The sequence below is a fragment of the Gopherus flavomarginatus genome, chromosome 2, assembly GCF_025201925.1.
Source record: "Gopherus flavomarginatus isolate rGopFla2 chromosome 2, rGopFla2.mat.asm, whole genome shotgun sequence".
Taxonomy (NCBI): Eukaryota; Metazoa; Chordata; order Testudines; family Testudinidae; genus Gopherus; species Gopherus flavomarginatus.
In genome coordinates, this window is record NC_066618.1 from 35,980,763 (window position 1) to 35,997,800 (window position 17,038).

At 40.5% G+C, this 17,038-nt stretch overlaps 1 protein-coding gene across 1 annotated transcript in view; it reads right to left on the reverse strand.

Annotated features, from left to right (window-relative positions):
- Window positions 1-17,038, reverse strand: part of GPR158 (G protein-coupled receptor 158) — a 336,022-nt gene that overhangs the window by 121,453 nt on the left and 197,531 nt on the right. The window contains exon 5 of the mRNA XM_050939019.1: window positions 1,507-1,575. Coding sequence (XP_050794976.1) covers window positions 1,507-1,575 — 69 coding nt within the window. The remainder of the gene's footprint in view (window positions 1-1,506; window positions 1,576-17,038) is intronic.

Consider the following 17,038-nt stretch of genomic DNA (forward strand, 5'->3'; position numbering starts at 1 on the left):
GACTGTGAGGCAATGAACTCTAAAGCAATGAGCATAGGCTGGGAGTCAGAAAGGGTGTGATATTCTAAAATCCCAGGTCTGACACTGATTAGCTGTGGGATTTTAGGCACATCATTTCATCTCTTCCTCATCTGGGATTCAATTTTGTCCTCTAGCACCTGGGTGCTGCTCTCACATAAGTGAAGACAGACCCAGTCCCTAGTGAAATGGGGGTAATAATTATTTACCTCAGAGGGTTATTGTGAGAAAAAATTAGCATTTGTACAATGCTCTGAACATGTGAACCACTAACTGTTAAGTATGATTATATTTCTCTTCCAAGCACTGCATGACTGACTTTAACATGTTTCTCATTTGTTTCTTCTAATGGTGATGTCAGCAACACAAAAACATTAAAAAATGAAATCTTCTTCCTAACAACCTCAGAATTAAAGATGAAATTCCAAATAAAACAATCTTAGCAATTAACAAACACGATTTTTTACCTTTAACCTAAAAGAGCAACACAATTTTGAACAATTTAGAAAACAAACTCTTGCGGGATTTGTCTTTATTACAGCATTTATCTCCCCTCCTTTAGTACTCCATGTTTGCAAATTGCTTACATGTTTGCCTGGGTGTTTCGCTTTCCAGAGTCTCATTAGTGAGCAGGAGCTCTATAAAAGCCATATAAGCATTTGATCGCTGGAGAAAGCTATAAATTAGAATATAACCATATTCAAAGCGGTCTCTAATTCTATTTCCTCCTCCATCACTTCTTGATTCCTATCGTCTTCCCCCTTCGTCCACTTCCACCTTTCTTTCTTCCATCCACTCCTTAGACCTTAGACTGCATGACCACAAACTTGCACCAAAATATCTTGGTTCTCCCTTTTCAAAAATTCCAGAAAACTCAACTGATTCATTACGTATTCCGGCTCAAACAACCAGAACTACATTGTTCCATATTTTGCCCACTTATACTACATAAATAACAACACATCTTCCTAAACTTACACTACACTTACACTATATAAATAACACATATTCTCAAACATAAAGTATTCCAGATGTCACACAGTTTCAGAGATATTTAATAAAACATTAAAATAACTCCCCTGCTTTGTAATAAACTCCCGAAAGCACTAGATATATTCAGTCTTTGTTCTTTATACACAAACTTGACATTTTTGTTATTTTTAAGTACAGTAGAGGACCTAGTTTCCAGCTTTTGATAGTCAGTTCAACTGGGAACATACAATAGGCAACCTTAGAAAGTTTCCCCCCCTTTTTAAAAAATATCACTATTTAGTGTATTTGCAATATTCTCTCTATAGTACTCCCTGCACTTGGAATTATCAGAAATACCAAAAAGTTAAAAGAGCACTTACTGCACACAGTACATTAAAATAATTGTATTAACTTACCTAGTATGTACATAGTTTTGATATCTGTATTTATCACCAAACTGCTTACTTTTTAAAAGTTCAGCAATAAAAGCAGTTTAAAAACAACAACATAACTCACCGGGAAGTACAGGAGGAGTGATCCAAAAAGGATTGTTTCCAAAAGAACCAGGCCTGAAGCCCTGATGCTCTAGAAAACAGAAAAGGATGCATGACATTAGAAAATATTATTCGCTTGCTATTTAGGTTCTGAGCTATTTATGACAGAAACCTTCATACTTGTCTGTACAGTGCCTGGAACAATAACTACCTATAAATATTATTAATCCTAATACAGTAGTTCAAGTTTAATGGACTTCAACCATAACATCTCATTCCCTCTTCAGTTCTGAATGTTGTTTAAACACAAAGCTGTTGCCAAATTTTGCCCTTGAATGTAGATATATTGATTTAGATCATGGGAGTTGCGATGATGAGTTTAAAGGCAGAATTTGGTCTGTACTGTTTGGATTTCAAATAGTTCTTCAAACCTTTTCACATGCATATTTAATACCAATAACCTGGCTTCTGTAATATGTATGAATGTTCTAAAATTGTATTATATACTAAAAGTGGCTTTTTTAGAATGAAAGCATATAACTTTATTTCCCGCAACTGTTGTCTGAGAATGCTGATTCAGTCATTCATTTTTAAGGACTCTAAATCTAGCCAAGTACTGTACCCCTTAATTCTATCTATGCCACTCTGAGGCCTAAACATTATGTTCCCATTATCATTTGCTTATTGTTGTAAGTAAAATAAAAATTGATCAATCCTCTCCTCCCATTATAAATCTTGTTCCAATAAGTTAAATGATTTATATACAGTACATCTACAGCTTACATAAGATAAAATGTAGACACTGCATTTCCCATTTCTTAACTACCTACTTCATCCAACATGCAGTAATAAATCACTCTATGAAGCCATTGTTTTCCTTTCAAACAAGGCAATTTTACAGTAGGCTGTCTCTCCTCAGCGAGGCAGGGTGGCAGAAGGGCCCTTTGAAAAATCCCCTTGCTTCCCATTAAGAAATTTTTTTATAGTAAATCTCTCCTGTGGCTTTGATTGGAGGCCACCATATCTGTTGTAAATAAGACAGTAATTTTTAAAGACTTTACAAAAATGTTTTACAGAAGAACTGGGGCCAAGGGATCCTTTTTTCCCTTGACCAAAGTCTCTGCAAGGAACTCTCCAGATGACCTCATTCAGGGAGTTCACAATCTCAATGACGGGGCACACCATCCCCCTAAACAGGGGCGGCTCCAGGCCCCAGCACGCCAAGCGTGTGCTTGGGGTGGCAAGCCGTGGGGCGCACTCTGCCGGTGCCGCGAGGGCAGCAGGCAGGCTGCCTCTGTGGTTTGCCTGCGGAGGGTCCGCTGGTCACCTGTGGTCATATTCCAGCAGCCCTATGATTTTCTACACAAGCTGCCTATAAAAAGGTATATTCTAAGATGAATCTGCTTATTTCTCCTGTGGTGAACTTGCAGACACAATACATAACCTTCTGGTCATGAATCATGACTACTGTAATTGCCTCTTGGATTTTGTCTACACTAATATTTTTAAACATGTCTGAACAAGTTAAGTAACACCATTGCAAATCCTCGTGCAACCAGGATACAAATGTTCATTCCTAGTTGTTTGTAACCCTTTTGGAACACAGTCCCAATTTTTGGACCTTTGTCTTGTATAGGTTCCTATTACCCCCCACCCCGTCCTAATTTTTCACACTTGCTGTCGGGTCACCCTAGACCTCAGTAGGGCTTCTAGCAATGTTTCACCAACCATTTGCATCCAGTGTAGAGATGTAAAAGGACATTTGTGTACTAAATGGTCTCCTGTGGTCATATTCCAGCAGCCCTATGATTTTCTACACAAGCTGTCTATAAAATGGTATATTCTAAGATGAATCTGCTGAATCTTAGAGATGTCACTAGGGAGAGACTGAATAAAACAATCTCCTAACAGATTTCTGTGCTCTCATATTTCATGCATTTTAGGGGTTCACCTTTGTGCCTCGAATCAGAAGGTGACGAATCCTTTATGAGGTGCTCCCTAAGGCATGGATATTGATAACCTTGGACTTCTGCATCCATCTGTCTCCTCTCCATTTACATGTTCAAACACACACTCTTTTTGGAAGTGCTTTTAATATAATCACTTTCCTGCGTGTTAAGATATTTTAATTCATATTTTATGTATTTATCGTTTAGCTGCTTTTGCACATGGCATCAGGGAACATGTATTAATATCTTTTGAAATTTTAATTTCCATGTAATCCAGTCTGAAGATTTTAGGTTCCCCCAGTCCACTCCCTTAACATAAGATAAATCCACACCACATTTCAATAGTATGTAAGGGGCCAGGAAAAAACAGAACATGGAGACTTTTGCATCCCGAGTGAATAAAACAGTCTTGTTCTATCTCCCTGATTTCTGGTAGGAATACTTTATGTCTTCTTGTGTCATAAAGAAATCTGTATTTCTTCCACTCTGGGGAATCATTAAATGTCCATACTGAAATAATGCAGCTTCTTTGGGCATGGTCGCTTTCCCACAGGCTGACAAACCAAGTGACTTCTTTGGTTAGGGAATTTTATACCAAATGTTAAAATACTTCTATATTTTCCTCTGGAATGACTGTCACAGCATGACCCTCCATACTTTATACAGAGTTATAAAGCACTTAAATGGATGCGACTGAAACAAATTTAGCACAACTTTTGTGCCTCTCTGACAACAGAATTATTTGAAAAAGTTTTAACAAACAGTAGATAATAAACAATTGGTCCATTTTACTTACTTAGACTTTCAAAAGGCATTGGACTTTGGTGTTGTCATAACATTTTTTTCCCAGATCTGGACCTTAGCATCCAAAATATGTGTGTTAGCATGAAAACCTCCAAGCGTAGTTACCAGCTTGGACCTGGTAAAGCTGCCACCAGCCAGGAATTACATAGTGCCTAGCTCACTGTGGTCTCCCCAAAACCTTCCCTGGGGGACCCCCAGACTCAGATGCCTTGAGTCCTACAACAAAGGGAAATAACCCCCTCCCCTTGTTTTCTGGTTACTTCCTCCCAGGCTCCCCTCCCTGGACGACCCTAGGAGATTCCCTGCTTCCAGTCCTGGAAACACAAGTACCGAGAGAGCTAATCTCTCTCCCCCCCTCACCCAGAGGGTATGCAAAATCAGACATAGTAAATCTAACACAAAGAGATTTTCCCCCTAACTTCTTCCTCTCACCAATTCCCTGGTGAGCTGCAGACTCAATTCCCTGGAGTCCCCACTAAAGAAAAACTCCAACAGGTCTTAAAAAGAAAGCTTTATAAAAAGAAAGAAAAATACATTAAAAATAGTCTCTGTATAAGGTGAAAATATACAGGGTCAATTGCTTAAGAAAAAAGAGTGAATAAACAGCCTTATCCAAAAAGAATACAATTTAACACATTCCAGCAACGACACCCATGTAAATACAAAAAAACAATATAAACCTATTGTCTTACTATCCTTGTACTTACAACTTGGAAACAGAAGATTAGAAAGCCAGGAGATAGAAAAATCACTCTCAGAGCCGAGAGGGCACAGACACAAGACAAAGAACAAAGAACTCACACCCAAAACTTCCCTCCACCCAGATTTGAAAAAGTCTTGTTTCCTGATTGGTCCTCTGGTCAGGTGTTTCAGGTTACTCCTTTCCAGGTAAAAGAGACATTAACCCATAGCTATCTGTTTATGACAGGTGTGAATGAACAAGGAATTAAAATTGCAAAGCTTGTTGGCAAAGCAAAGTTATTTAGGTTAATCAAAACTAGTGAGGGTTGTGAATTCCATAAGGATCATACAACATTAGGTCCTTATTCTGCAAAGACATACACAAATGTTTAATTTTATACTTGTGGAAATCTCTCTGAGAATGTGAACTCCTTAATTCCAACCGGCAAGAGAGTTGTAAGACTATCCTGATTGTGGTATGTACATTCTCTACAAAGAATGTCATATGAAGTCTTACATGAAAACCAGGGTCACATTGGTCATTGCTACCATTGTGAAATGTATGTACACATACTACATAAGGAGTTATGTATATGTACAGAAACTATATTCTTAAATTCTGTGTAACAGCAGAAGTGGAGAAACGGGTTTTCTATCAAACAAAAGATGGTTTACTCACCAGTCTCTCTGTTGAGATGTTAATTGAGTATTGTAAGTTAACACAATGGATGCTCATTTACATACAAAGTTATCAAAGAGATGTGAAGTCAACAGGAAACAGCACACAGGAAAAACAAACCATGGGGGAGATATCCTGTCTCTGAGTACAATGAACTTTGGGGATATAAAAAGAAGGCAAAGACACCACCACCTCATCCCGCATCTAGGAAATAAACGGGCAGTGCATTTACATGAAAACTGGATCTCAACCAATATTGGGTGAAACCCTGTAGAAAAGACTTTGGGTGAGATAAACTTCTTTAGATAATAGAGTAACCAGTTAAATTTAGTCTATAGAAAGCATGTCATGGTTTTATTTTTACATAACCTACTGTTTCCAGTGTCCTTACTCTCTATTACTTTACTGTTGAACCTGTGGTAATAACTTTATTTGTGTTTTCACATGTGAATATATGTAAGTGTGGTCTGAAATTCAAGGTTGATAAGTGCAAAGTAATGCACAGTAGAAAAAATAATCCCAACTATACATACAAATGATGGAATCTAAATTAACTGCTAGCACTCTGAAAATATCTGCTCAGTATGCAGTGGCAGTCAAAAAGGCTAACAGAATGTTAGAAACCATTAGAAAAGGGATAGATAATAAAACAGAAAATATGATAATACCACTATATAAATCCATGGTTCACCCACACCTTGAATACAGTGTGCAGTTCTGGTTGCCCCGTCTCAAAAAAGATACATTAGAATTGGAAAAGGTACAGAGAAGGGAAACAAAAATGATTGGGGTATGGAACAGCTTCCATATGAGGAAAGATTCAAAATACTGGGACTATTCATCTTAGAAAAGAAATGAATAAGGAGAGGGATAAGATAGAGATCTATAAAATCATTACTGGTTGGGAAAAAGTGAGTAAGGAAGTGTTCTTTATCCTTTCACATAACACAACACAAGAACTGGGGTCACCCAATAAAATTAATAGGCAGCAAGTTTAAAACAAATAGAAGGAAATACTTCTGCAGACAACACACACCACCTGTGGAACACGCTGTCAGGGGATGTTGTGAAGGCCAAAACCAAAAGTGGGTTCAAAAAAGAATTAGATAAATTCATGGAGGACAAGTTCATCGGTGACTATTAGCTAAAATGATCAGGGCACAACCCTGTGCTCCGGGTGTCCCTAATCCTCTGACTGTCAGAAGCTGGGACTGGATGACAGGAGATGGATCATTCAGTAATTGCCCTGTTCTGTTCATTTCCTCTAAAGCATCAGGCACTAGCCACTGTCAGAGACAGGATACTGAACTAGATGGATCATTGATCTGACCTAGTAAGGCTGTTCTTATGATACTAAACAAGGTGCTGATCCTGAACTGAATCATACAAGCTGGTGCATACATTGTTCTCTTGGGGACAGCAGCCCTGATATTTCCATGAGTGTTCAGTGGATACGGGGCTGAACACTACAAGGGAATGCTTTGAAGGGGCTCCGGACTGGAGTGCACCTATTGTTAACCTACAAAGCAAAATAAGGGCTGGCATAGCCCAGAGGAAAGTGCATGGATGTGTAACAGGGTGGTGCTGTCCTGGAGCCGACAGTAAGTTAAGTACAAGCAAGTCTCCCTCATGCTGGAGGCAGGGGGGCAACAAGATGACTCACAGTTCCTAGGTATCCCGAGAACCATCACAGTAGTGTTAGGGCCTCAGGTTACTGAATAGCAGGACAGCAGATGAACTTCAGTGTGGACAATTGCACAGTAATGCACATTAAAAAGAATTATTTAAGTTACTCACGCAAACTGAGTTCAGGGATAACTGAGAAAAGATCTAAACATTGCGCCAGACTCTCATCTTAACATGAATGGAACCACAATGATTTATGCACATTGAGGATCTGGCCCATCACTGTGAATTGCTCAAGACAGTCCAATATTTTATTCGCTTTTAAAAATCATTATTGCACATTCAGCTGACTCCTTCATTAAGATGGAATCAGAGCAATTGAGATGGAGGTGGGGCAATTACACAGATATTCCAAAGAATCCTTTTTTTTTAAATTACATTTTAGCCCTTCTGGTTCTAAAGAAAGCCCACTGAATGTGAGAAGCTGGAGTAATTAGCTTTATTGACTATATAGGATCTGGGAACATGCAACTCGTGATGTTTTTGATAAAATGCACTGAATCTAAATGCCTTTTTTGGCCAGGTACTACACAAACAAATGATTATGTAGTACAGCATTTTGAGAGCAGGTGCACAGGCCCCAGGCCTCTGTGAACCAGGAAGCGGTTAAGCACTTTCAGCGGGCAGAGAAAGGGCAAAGCAGAAGGTCCACCATAAAGGGTATAAGAATTTAAACAGAATTCAATACAACCCTCAGCATGTGCTGATGACATTATACCCACCCACAACTAAAGCTTAAAATTTACACCAACACCACTAGATTCCAACATGGGAGGGCTTTATTTTAGTCAACGAAGTAAAAGTCTCTCTCTCACTAAATACGTTATGTTTGATAAAGCCATAAATACAATCAAACTACTGATTGCTAATATGCTAGTGGCATTCTCTTTAGATATAAATGATCCAACCATTCAATGACTTGCCAAATTCAATCACTGTAGGAGTGAGTGTTTTATCTAATTCATTTCTGTCCTTTTGGCTGGATTTAGAACATCACCCACTACTGTGCTATCCTCCAAATGTTTCCCCCTAAAGTAATGGCTGTTGCTGACTTCATCCAGCAGAGTCCTCCGTATAGAGACACAAGGAAAAACCTGTATATCCAAATACAATTAACAACCTTGATTCTAAATTTGCAAGTCATTCATCCTGTTTAACTGTCCTTAAAAGGCCTAAAAGGCCTGGCAGTGTCTTTTATGTCTGCAGAACTAAAATTATACATGTACTCTGATTTTGTGAATTCAAATTACACTATAAAATCAATACATAAAGCCAACTTCTTCAAGATTGCTTTCAGCAGACACACTTCTATTATAATCTAATATAAAGAGCAAATAAGCAGGAACTAGATTTGAAATGGCCAATTATGAAGTAATGACATGGAATGTTTCCATTTTATTTTAATTACAATTATTATAATCACAGATCTAGTTGTTTAAAAGGTTTGACATGAACTGATCACACATATCAAAGTTTTAGTAAGTTTTTATAAAATATAAACAACTTTACAAGTTGGTTCACGTTTCTAGAAAGTCTCAATAAAGGAAACATACCTGGGTTTGATTAAGACATACGCTCTTTGTCAGGACAGCGGACAAAGTCAGACTTTTCCCCATGAAGTAGAGCAATGCAGTCTTACAACACAAAGTAAATGGACGCTGAGTGGCTTGTACAATAGTACTGACTACCGCACATATCATTAGGCGTGAGTAAATACACTAAGTGCCTGGATCTAAGGCAATTTATACAAATGAAATGTATCAGCCATCTACTAAGGTATTTATACAGTCCCCCTTACTGTAGTGTCTGAGCACCTCACAATCTTTAATGTATTTATCTTCACAACACCCTGGTGAGGTAGGGAAGTGCAATTATCCCCTTTTGACAGATGGGGACCTGAGGCATAGAGAGACTAAGTGACTTTCCCAAGATCTCTGGTAGAGGAGGGATTCATAGCTCCTAAAGCCAGAAGAGACCACTGTAATCAGCTAGTCTGACCTCCTGAATAGCACAGGCCATAGAACGTCCCCAGAATAATTCCCAGAGCAGAGCTTGTAGAAAAACATCCAATCCTGATTTTAAAATTGTCAGTGATGATGAACCCACCACGAGCCTTTACAAATTGCTCCAGTTGTTAATTACTCTCATTGTTAACAATTTATGCCTTATTTCCTGTCTGAATTTGTCTCGCTTTAACTTTCAGCCATTGGATCATGTTATATCTGTCTCTCTTAGATTAATGAGCCCATTACTATTATGAGCCTCCATGTAGGCACTTACAGACTGTAATCAAGTCACTCTTCTCTTTGTTACCTGTCCCTGCCTGCAGGTATATGGGATCTTGGGGAGCAATTACCACACAGGTGGGGTGCAAAATAAACTTTATTAAGAAAATGCAAAAACAGGGAAAATTTAATAGTGAGGGGTATGGGGTTTGTTAAGGTAGGCAATTGGGGAGGGAGTTCTTTTAGTATAGTATAGAGGGTTTCAATAGTGGGGTACAATACAGTGGGGTACAATACAGTTGGTAACCAACTAACACTGAAGTATAAATGTAACAGGTAGCTAACAATTTCTAGGTAAAGGGTGTGTCACAGCAGCATATAACCAACTAACAGTTATGGGTAAAATGTGTTAAATAACCAACAACTCTAGGTAAAAATGTGTCACAGTGGTGTAAATATAAAATGTGAGGTGTGTGAGAGAGAAAAAGGGTAACCAATGGGGTTTTATGCTAGACTTCAGTAATACAATTGAGGTTTGGCAGCAGTAGGAGCGGGGTGAACACGTGGGGGAAGGGATTAAAAGAGAGAGAGAGAGAGAGAGAGAGAGAGAGAGAGAAAGGCAGTGGTAGAGGAATGAGGTTAGGGGATGGGGGAAGAGGAGCACGTGGTGGAGCAGAAACCAAAGATAGAGGCGCTACAGAGGGAGATTTAAACTCAGGGAGACACAGAGAGCAGACAGGCTGCAAGTTTAAACAGCAGAGAGACTGCAATGAGTGACTGGGGAGCTCGGGGGGGGGGATTGGGGCAGTGGGAAGACAAATTCAAATAGTAAAAACCTTATCTATCCCCTAACTTAATCAAACTTATAGAAAATGACAAGCAGCTACAGAATACAACCAGGCAATGATTTTCTAAACTTATCTTAACCAACAATTAGGCAACACAACAAATATCACAGAAACTTACAAGCTCTACAATCTTAACAAACTATGACTTATTAAATTAAAAAAAAACAAGACCTATGGTGCACCTTATGCTATGGGGAGGTTACAGAGGGCAGAGTGGTATGTATCCAGGACCCAGCTCCCAAGGAAGCCAAGGGATGGTGGCTACAGCGGTGGATACAGCTGAAAGCAGAGAGCCCCAAGGCAAAGCCCACAGGAGCAGAGCTTAGCAGTGGCAAAGAGCCCTGTAGTTTAAGAGAGGTTTTAAGACACAGACCAAGGTTTAGCTTGAGTCTGTGTGCTGGGGAAACAGAGCCAGCAGCTAAAATAACAAAATAAAAGTATAGAAAGTTTTACAGAGGGATTCTTACCAGTCCCCAAGGCAGCAGCAAAGGCAGAAGCAGCAGCAACATCAGAAGAGGCAAGGAGGGTTCGGTACAGTCTCAATAATCAGGAGATCTCTCAGGTAGCAATTCGTTCTTCGTGGGGGGGTTTTCAAAAACGGGGGTACGCTCAAAAATAAAACGAGAGCGGAGAAAGGACCCCCCAGAACCCCTGGCTGATCAGACCAGGCAGCAATGCAGGAACCTTTCTGAGGTGTGTTTCAAAAATGTCTGGTTTTAAAGGCAAACTTGGGCAGTTTCCCACCAGTAATCCTGATAGGCTCCCTCTGTCACAGGGGAGGGGGCACAGGGGAAAAACTGAAGGTAAGCCCAGAGACATGCCTGGACATAGTCCTGTGCAATAGGTGACTCAAGAGCACATGAGACTATGACTCATGCCCAGGATCTTAAAACCACAATAGGCCTTGCAGCTCTGGACATTGCCTACCCTACACCAAGCCCAGGTTCAACGAGGTGATAACAGGACTAACCCTTTGAAAAGGGCAGTGGTCCCACTTAGCATGCAGCACAAGTGGCCATCCCTTTGAGAAGGGCAATGGCTCTTGTTAAACAACTTAAGGGGCCCTCCCTTTGAGAAGGGCAGTGGCCCTGGTAAACAACTTAACAGCCAGGGAAGGGCGGCCACAGGAGAACAGAAAACAAAATGGAGTCTGGGGAAACAAAATGGAATAGGGGAATAGCTGTAACAGACATTACCTAAATAGATTGAGCTGTTTTAGTCTAAGGCATGTTTTCTAATTCTTTAATCATTATCATAGCTCTTCTCTGAGCCTTCTATCATATATCAAAATCCTTCTTGAATTGTGGGCACCAGAACCGGGACACTGTATTTCAGCAGCAGTCACACCAATACGGAGGTAAAATAGGAACAGAAAGACTACTAGAGATTCCTGTTAAAGCATGCCCGGATTGTGTTAGCTCTTTTGGGCACAGCATGAACCCAGTTCTCCCACAGCACAGGAAAGCGCTCTAAGCACTGAACCATCTTTCCACTTATGCAATACATTAGCATACGACAAGTTAGCTGAGCAACAGGATGAGATAGGCATCACTTAGAGCAGCATTATGAGAAGATAAAGAGATGTAAAAAATTGGAAAGAGTCCAGCAGAGGGCAACAAAAATGATTAGGGGGCTGGAGCACATGATTTATGAGGAGAGGCTGAGGGAACTGGGATTATTTAATCTTCAGAAGAGAAGAATCGGGCGGATTTGATAGCTGCTTTTAACTACCTGAAAGGGGGGTCTAAAGAGGATGGATCTAGACTTCTCGGTGGTAGTAGATGAGAGAACAAGGAGTAATGGTCTCTAGTTGCAGTGAGGGAGGTTTAGGTTGGAGATTAGGAAAAACTTTTTCTCTGGGAGGGTGGTGAAGCACTGGAATGGGTTACCTAGGGAGGCGGTAGAATCTCCTTCCTTAGTGGTCTTTAAGGTCAGGCTTGACAAAGCCTTGGCTGGGATGATTTAGTTGGGGATTGGTCCTGCTTTGAGCAGGGGGTTGGACTAGATGCCCTCTTGAGGTCCCTTCCAATCCTGATATTCTATGATTCTATGACTCAGAGTCCTATCATGTGAGGCCTCCAGCTATAGAAGAGCTCACACAACCAATCCTCTAACAGCGTCCCTGTGAACAACCCTTCTGTGAAAAACTTTTCAGCAAACTTTTCAGTCTTTCCCCTCACTGTCTCAAAAACTAATTGTCTTTCTCTGGATGGCACCCTCTATAGCAGAGATGGTGTGAATGCTATTAATGGGGCTGTACCATGCCGTCAGTATTTGGTGTATCCAATAAAGACAGGAGAGTTACCTATACACTGGCCACAGCTTGCAAGGAGTGTTACCAGGGTGCTATGGGTAGATCTACACTGCAGCTGGAAGGTGTCATTTCTAGGAGAAGTAGATAAATCCCTTGTAACCTTAACAGCATCCCAATGAAAATGGGCACAGGGCTCACTGGTATCTACTAGTGAGTTTCAGCTGGCTTGAAAAGCTCCAGTGTACCCCAACTCACTAGTGTCATAACCTGTATCTAAAAGGTGTCATGTCAGATATCAGTAGAAAGCTAACACCACACCAATCAAATGCAAAATCACAAACTTATTGGAAATTATGTTCTTAATGTGTGTCTGACAGGCAAGGCTGAAGTTACCCCACCCTAGACAAAGGAATGTAGTTCTGCACCTTGAACGTGCTTTCAAGACATATTAAGCGATAATGGGAATGTATTTTAAAAAAAAGGTAAAAACAGGACCATCAAGCCAACAAGGGGAGGAAACAACCACTCAGCATCATGGCAGGGGTGAGAGACTTCAGGAACAGATCAATGTGCATTTTAGCAAAAAATAGCAGAGGAAGAAACCAGCATGGAACGTCCTTCACCCAGAGACCCCATGTCACCTTCCTCACAGCTTGAATTTACTTTGAGGTGGAAGAACATTCTGAAGAATGCATTTCAAAGGCTTACTGGGCTATAAAAGAGAGGGACAAAGAACTCCAAGTTATCTTTCACCTAAGGAAACAAAGGATCTGAGCACTTTGTGGGAGATCTCGAACCAAGGAGTAGTGAGCCATCTTGCTAGAAGGAAGTGTGGTAAGAATCTTACCTTGAACCAACACTATAGTTTTGTTAAGTCTTAGTCTCTAGAAAGTGTTATTCACTTTTATTTGCTTGTAGCCTGAACTCAAAATCCTCTCTCCTTTAGTTCATAAACTCGTTTTACTTGTAATCTAAACGAACCCTGTGCTGTGTTCAAACTGAATTGTTAACTCCAGTTAAAGTGATAAGCTGTTCGTTTTGTCTTTATATAGGCATAAACAAACCTTATTATTCCTCTAATGGTCCAGGAAAGGGTTGGACATTGAAGAGCTCATGGTTCTGGGAAAATTCGGAACCAGAGAGCGAGGGGGTCATCTTGCCAGATGTAACCAAAGTTGGTGGATGGGGTGTAGCAAGCAGGCTGCTGGAATCAGAGCTGCTGAGTCTCAGCAAGTGCGTGCTTGTTTGCTGGCTGTCAATGTCCAGGCTGTGAAAAACATCAGAGCATTTAAGGCACTCAGGGTTACAGGACAAGTGGTGATGTAACCCCTTACCAGTCTGGTAACGTAACCCCAGAACGTGATACCCACTCTAGCTTCAATTGAGTTACATACTAAAAACAGAATTACAGCTGCAGCAGCACAAACAGCAGAACAGGGTAACCACCCTGAGTACAATCATACTTGTCTAGTCTCATCACTTAAAAGAAAAAAAATCCAAAGCCCACCACAAACAATCCCTGACAGCTCCATTGTTTGTATAATTAATAAAGGCATCGCTATCAGGTGTTTTAGGATAAAGCCCAGTGGAATTTTCTTCCATTTGCACGCAATGTTAGTTGAGCCCCCCCATCAGCTGCTTGTTTTGTTACATCTGATTGCTTATTTATTCCTCCAGCAAGATAGTGTTGGTCTTGTGTACTGTTTGTTCATTTGCTGCTTTGTTTATGTGCTTATTTGCTTTCAGTTTTATTTCTCTGTTTGCTTGTTTGTGTCAGTGAAAGTGTCCTGTCTTCTTTCCTTTGTCTCCCTTACCAGTTACATGCTGCTGCCACCACAACAGATTTGACTTCTGGTTAACTTTTACATTTTCCCCTCTCTCATTAGGGTTTTTTGGGTTGTTTGAAATTAATTTACTACTTGTTTAAAAAGTAATAATTCTGAATAAAATGTTCACTAAGATGAAGAGTGAATGGGAGTGACCTGAGGACTCCTGGTTTACAGCTTCAATCCAGCAGTACTGGGCTCAATCCAGGAGTGATTGGATTAAATGCTATGGCCTGTGTTACATATTAGGTCAATCTAGATGATATAATAGTCCCTTATGGTCTTAAAATATATGAACCTCTCAATGCCCCTCCTATACTCTGCCCTGGAAGATTCTTGCCACCTCAGTCAAACTATGTAGTGTGGAACATTGTTCACTTGGGAGAATTCCATCAAAGCCATTGCCACTTCTCAACCAAGAGAGTAATACAATCTAATTACTGTCAGTTCCCTCACAGGAAGCCCCCAAGTGGACCAGACACTAGCTGTACAACAGAATTAGATGCAATGCAGCAAATAAAAAGTAATGGTGAAATAATACTTATTCAGTTAACTTTTTAAAAAATGTTTGTCAGCAGATGGGTGTAATCACTGGGGGGCTGGAAACAGACTGAAGCTGTGGAAACAGTGAATTTAAAAAAGAAATTAAAAGTAATCTTGATTAGAGGGGTATTTGGAGATGCCCTGAATGGTGACAGAACTAATTGCACCTGTATTCCCCCTCCATGGTCCAGCAAGGACACTCATTCTTAAGCTTCTGGCTCCGCAGCAATTACCTCTCTTGGTGGGGACTCGCATCTCTTTCCCTCCTGACTAGGGTATTTTCAGGCTGCTCAGTTCCCTGACTACACTGTGAATTCTCTGTCCAAGCAGGCCTGCTTTGCCTTCTCCTCTGAGGCTAGAACAGTGTAATTGCCCATTATATTACCCCACAGCTCTTTCTAAGTAAGCACATTTATTCTTAAGGTGAAAGCATTACCAAAAAAAATATTAAAAGCAAGAAAACAACACATACACATGCTAATAAGCTTACCGGAGATCACCCCAACTCCAACAAAGGGTCTGGCAAATGACCAGTCCTTCAAACCCCACAGGGGATTTTCTGTGGTTACAAGTTCATAGCATTTCTTTGCTCAGAACAAGCACCCCCACAAATAGGTCAAATTTTCCCAACCCTTCCCTCAAAGGACTGGGGCTTCCCTTAGATAGAAGATCCTGTCTGGTTGCTGGATCAGAAAGAAGATACTGAGCTAGATACTCAGGCTATTTATTCACAAGTCCCTTCTTTGTCTGCTGGTTTCTAGAGAAGCCAGTTTGAACTAGTATATGCAAATATGTCTAGGCACTAGTACCTCTCGGGAGGTGTTACAACCTGAGTGAATTTGCCTAAACACCCCAATTGTTCTTAGTTTTTGGAGGGCTGCAGTCCCACTCTCCTATGAAATTAAATACAATCCCTAGCCCACAGTGATCAGGGCTGGCTCCAGGGTTTTTGCTACCCCAAGCAGCAAAAAGAGGGGGGAAAAAAAAAAGCCACGATCACGATCTGCAGCTCTACCGCTGCCGCTTCAGTCTTCGGCGGCAATTCAGCAGCTGGTCCTTCGCTCCAAGAGGGAGTGAGGGACCCGCTGCCGAATTGCCGCCGAAGACCCGGATGTGCTGCCCCTCACCATTGGCCACCCCAAGCAGCTGCTTGCTGGGCTTGTGCCTGGAGCCAGCCCTGACAGTAACACAAACTTAATATAGTATGATCTCCCAAAGATATTGCAGAATATTGCTATATCTGTCACAAGTTCCCTTTAAAGTATACATGTAGATAAACTAAGATGTCATGTGCCTATCACCACCTTGATCACTTTTCCCCCTTTCCTCTCTGATTGCTGAGATCTACTTTTACCGATCTATAAATGTGTGTACCCTAGTGGAAGTTACAGCAGACTCCATTAGAATCTCTTCTCTTCTGTTTGTTTCTACTCAAGAATGAATAGTCCTCAAAATCAATACACAAATAGACCTGTCGCTCTATTCTCAAACCTAAATGCAAACTGAAACCAGTTAAAAAGTAAACTGTAATTTAAAAGAATGTGCTCAAAGAAATAATTTTATCTTCATCCCTCCGATGAAGCAATCTCAGCAGTCTCCACATACAAATTCTTTAGAACAGCAGTACAACTATTTTCCCACCTCCTCACAATTAGCCTTCTGTCACAAAATACCACCCAACCAGAAAAACATTTATCAAATTTTATTGTTGTTCCATAGCATAACTTGGACTCCAATCTGAGCAGAGAGTGCCCCGCATACTAGTGTTTGAACTCTTACTCATAAAATTAATCAAAATAAGACTGAACCATGAACTGATACCTGGGATAGGAAACTGGTTGAAGGCTTGTTTCCGAACCGAAATAATAAGTAGCAGAGGGCTGAGCTGGGATCCATGTTAGGTGCAGCCTTAATAAATATCTTCTTTAATGAAGGACTAAACAGCATATTAATGAAATTCACAGGAGATTCCAAATTGCAAGGTAGCTGAATAATTAATACAAATGGACCAGGAGATTAGAAATGTGGGAAGAAGAGACCACAATGAGATTCATCTTGG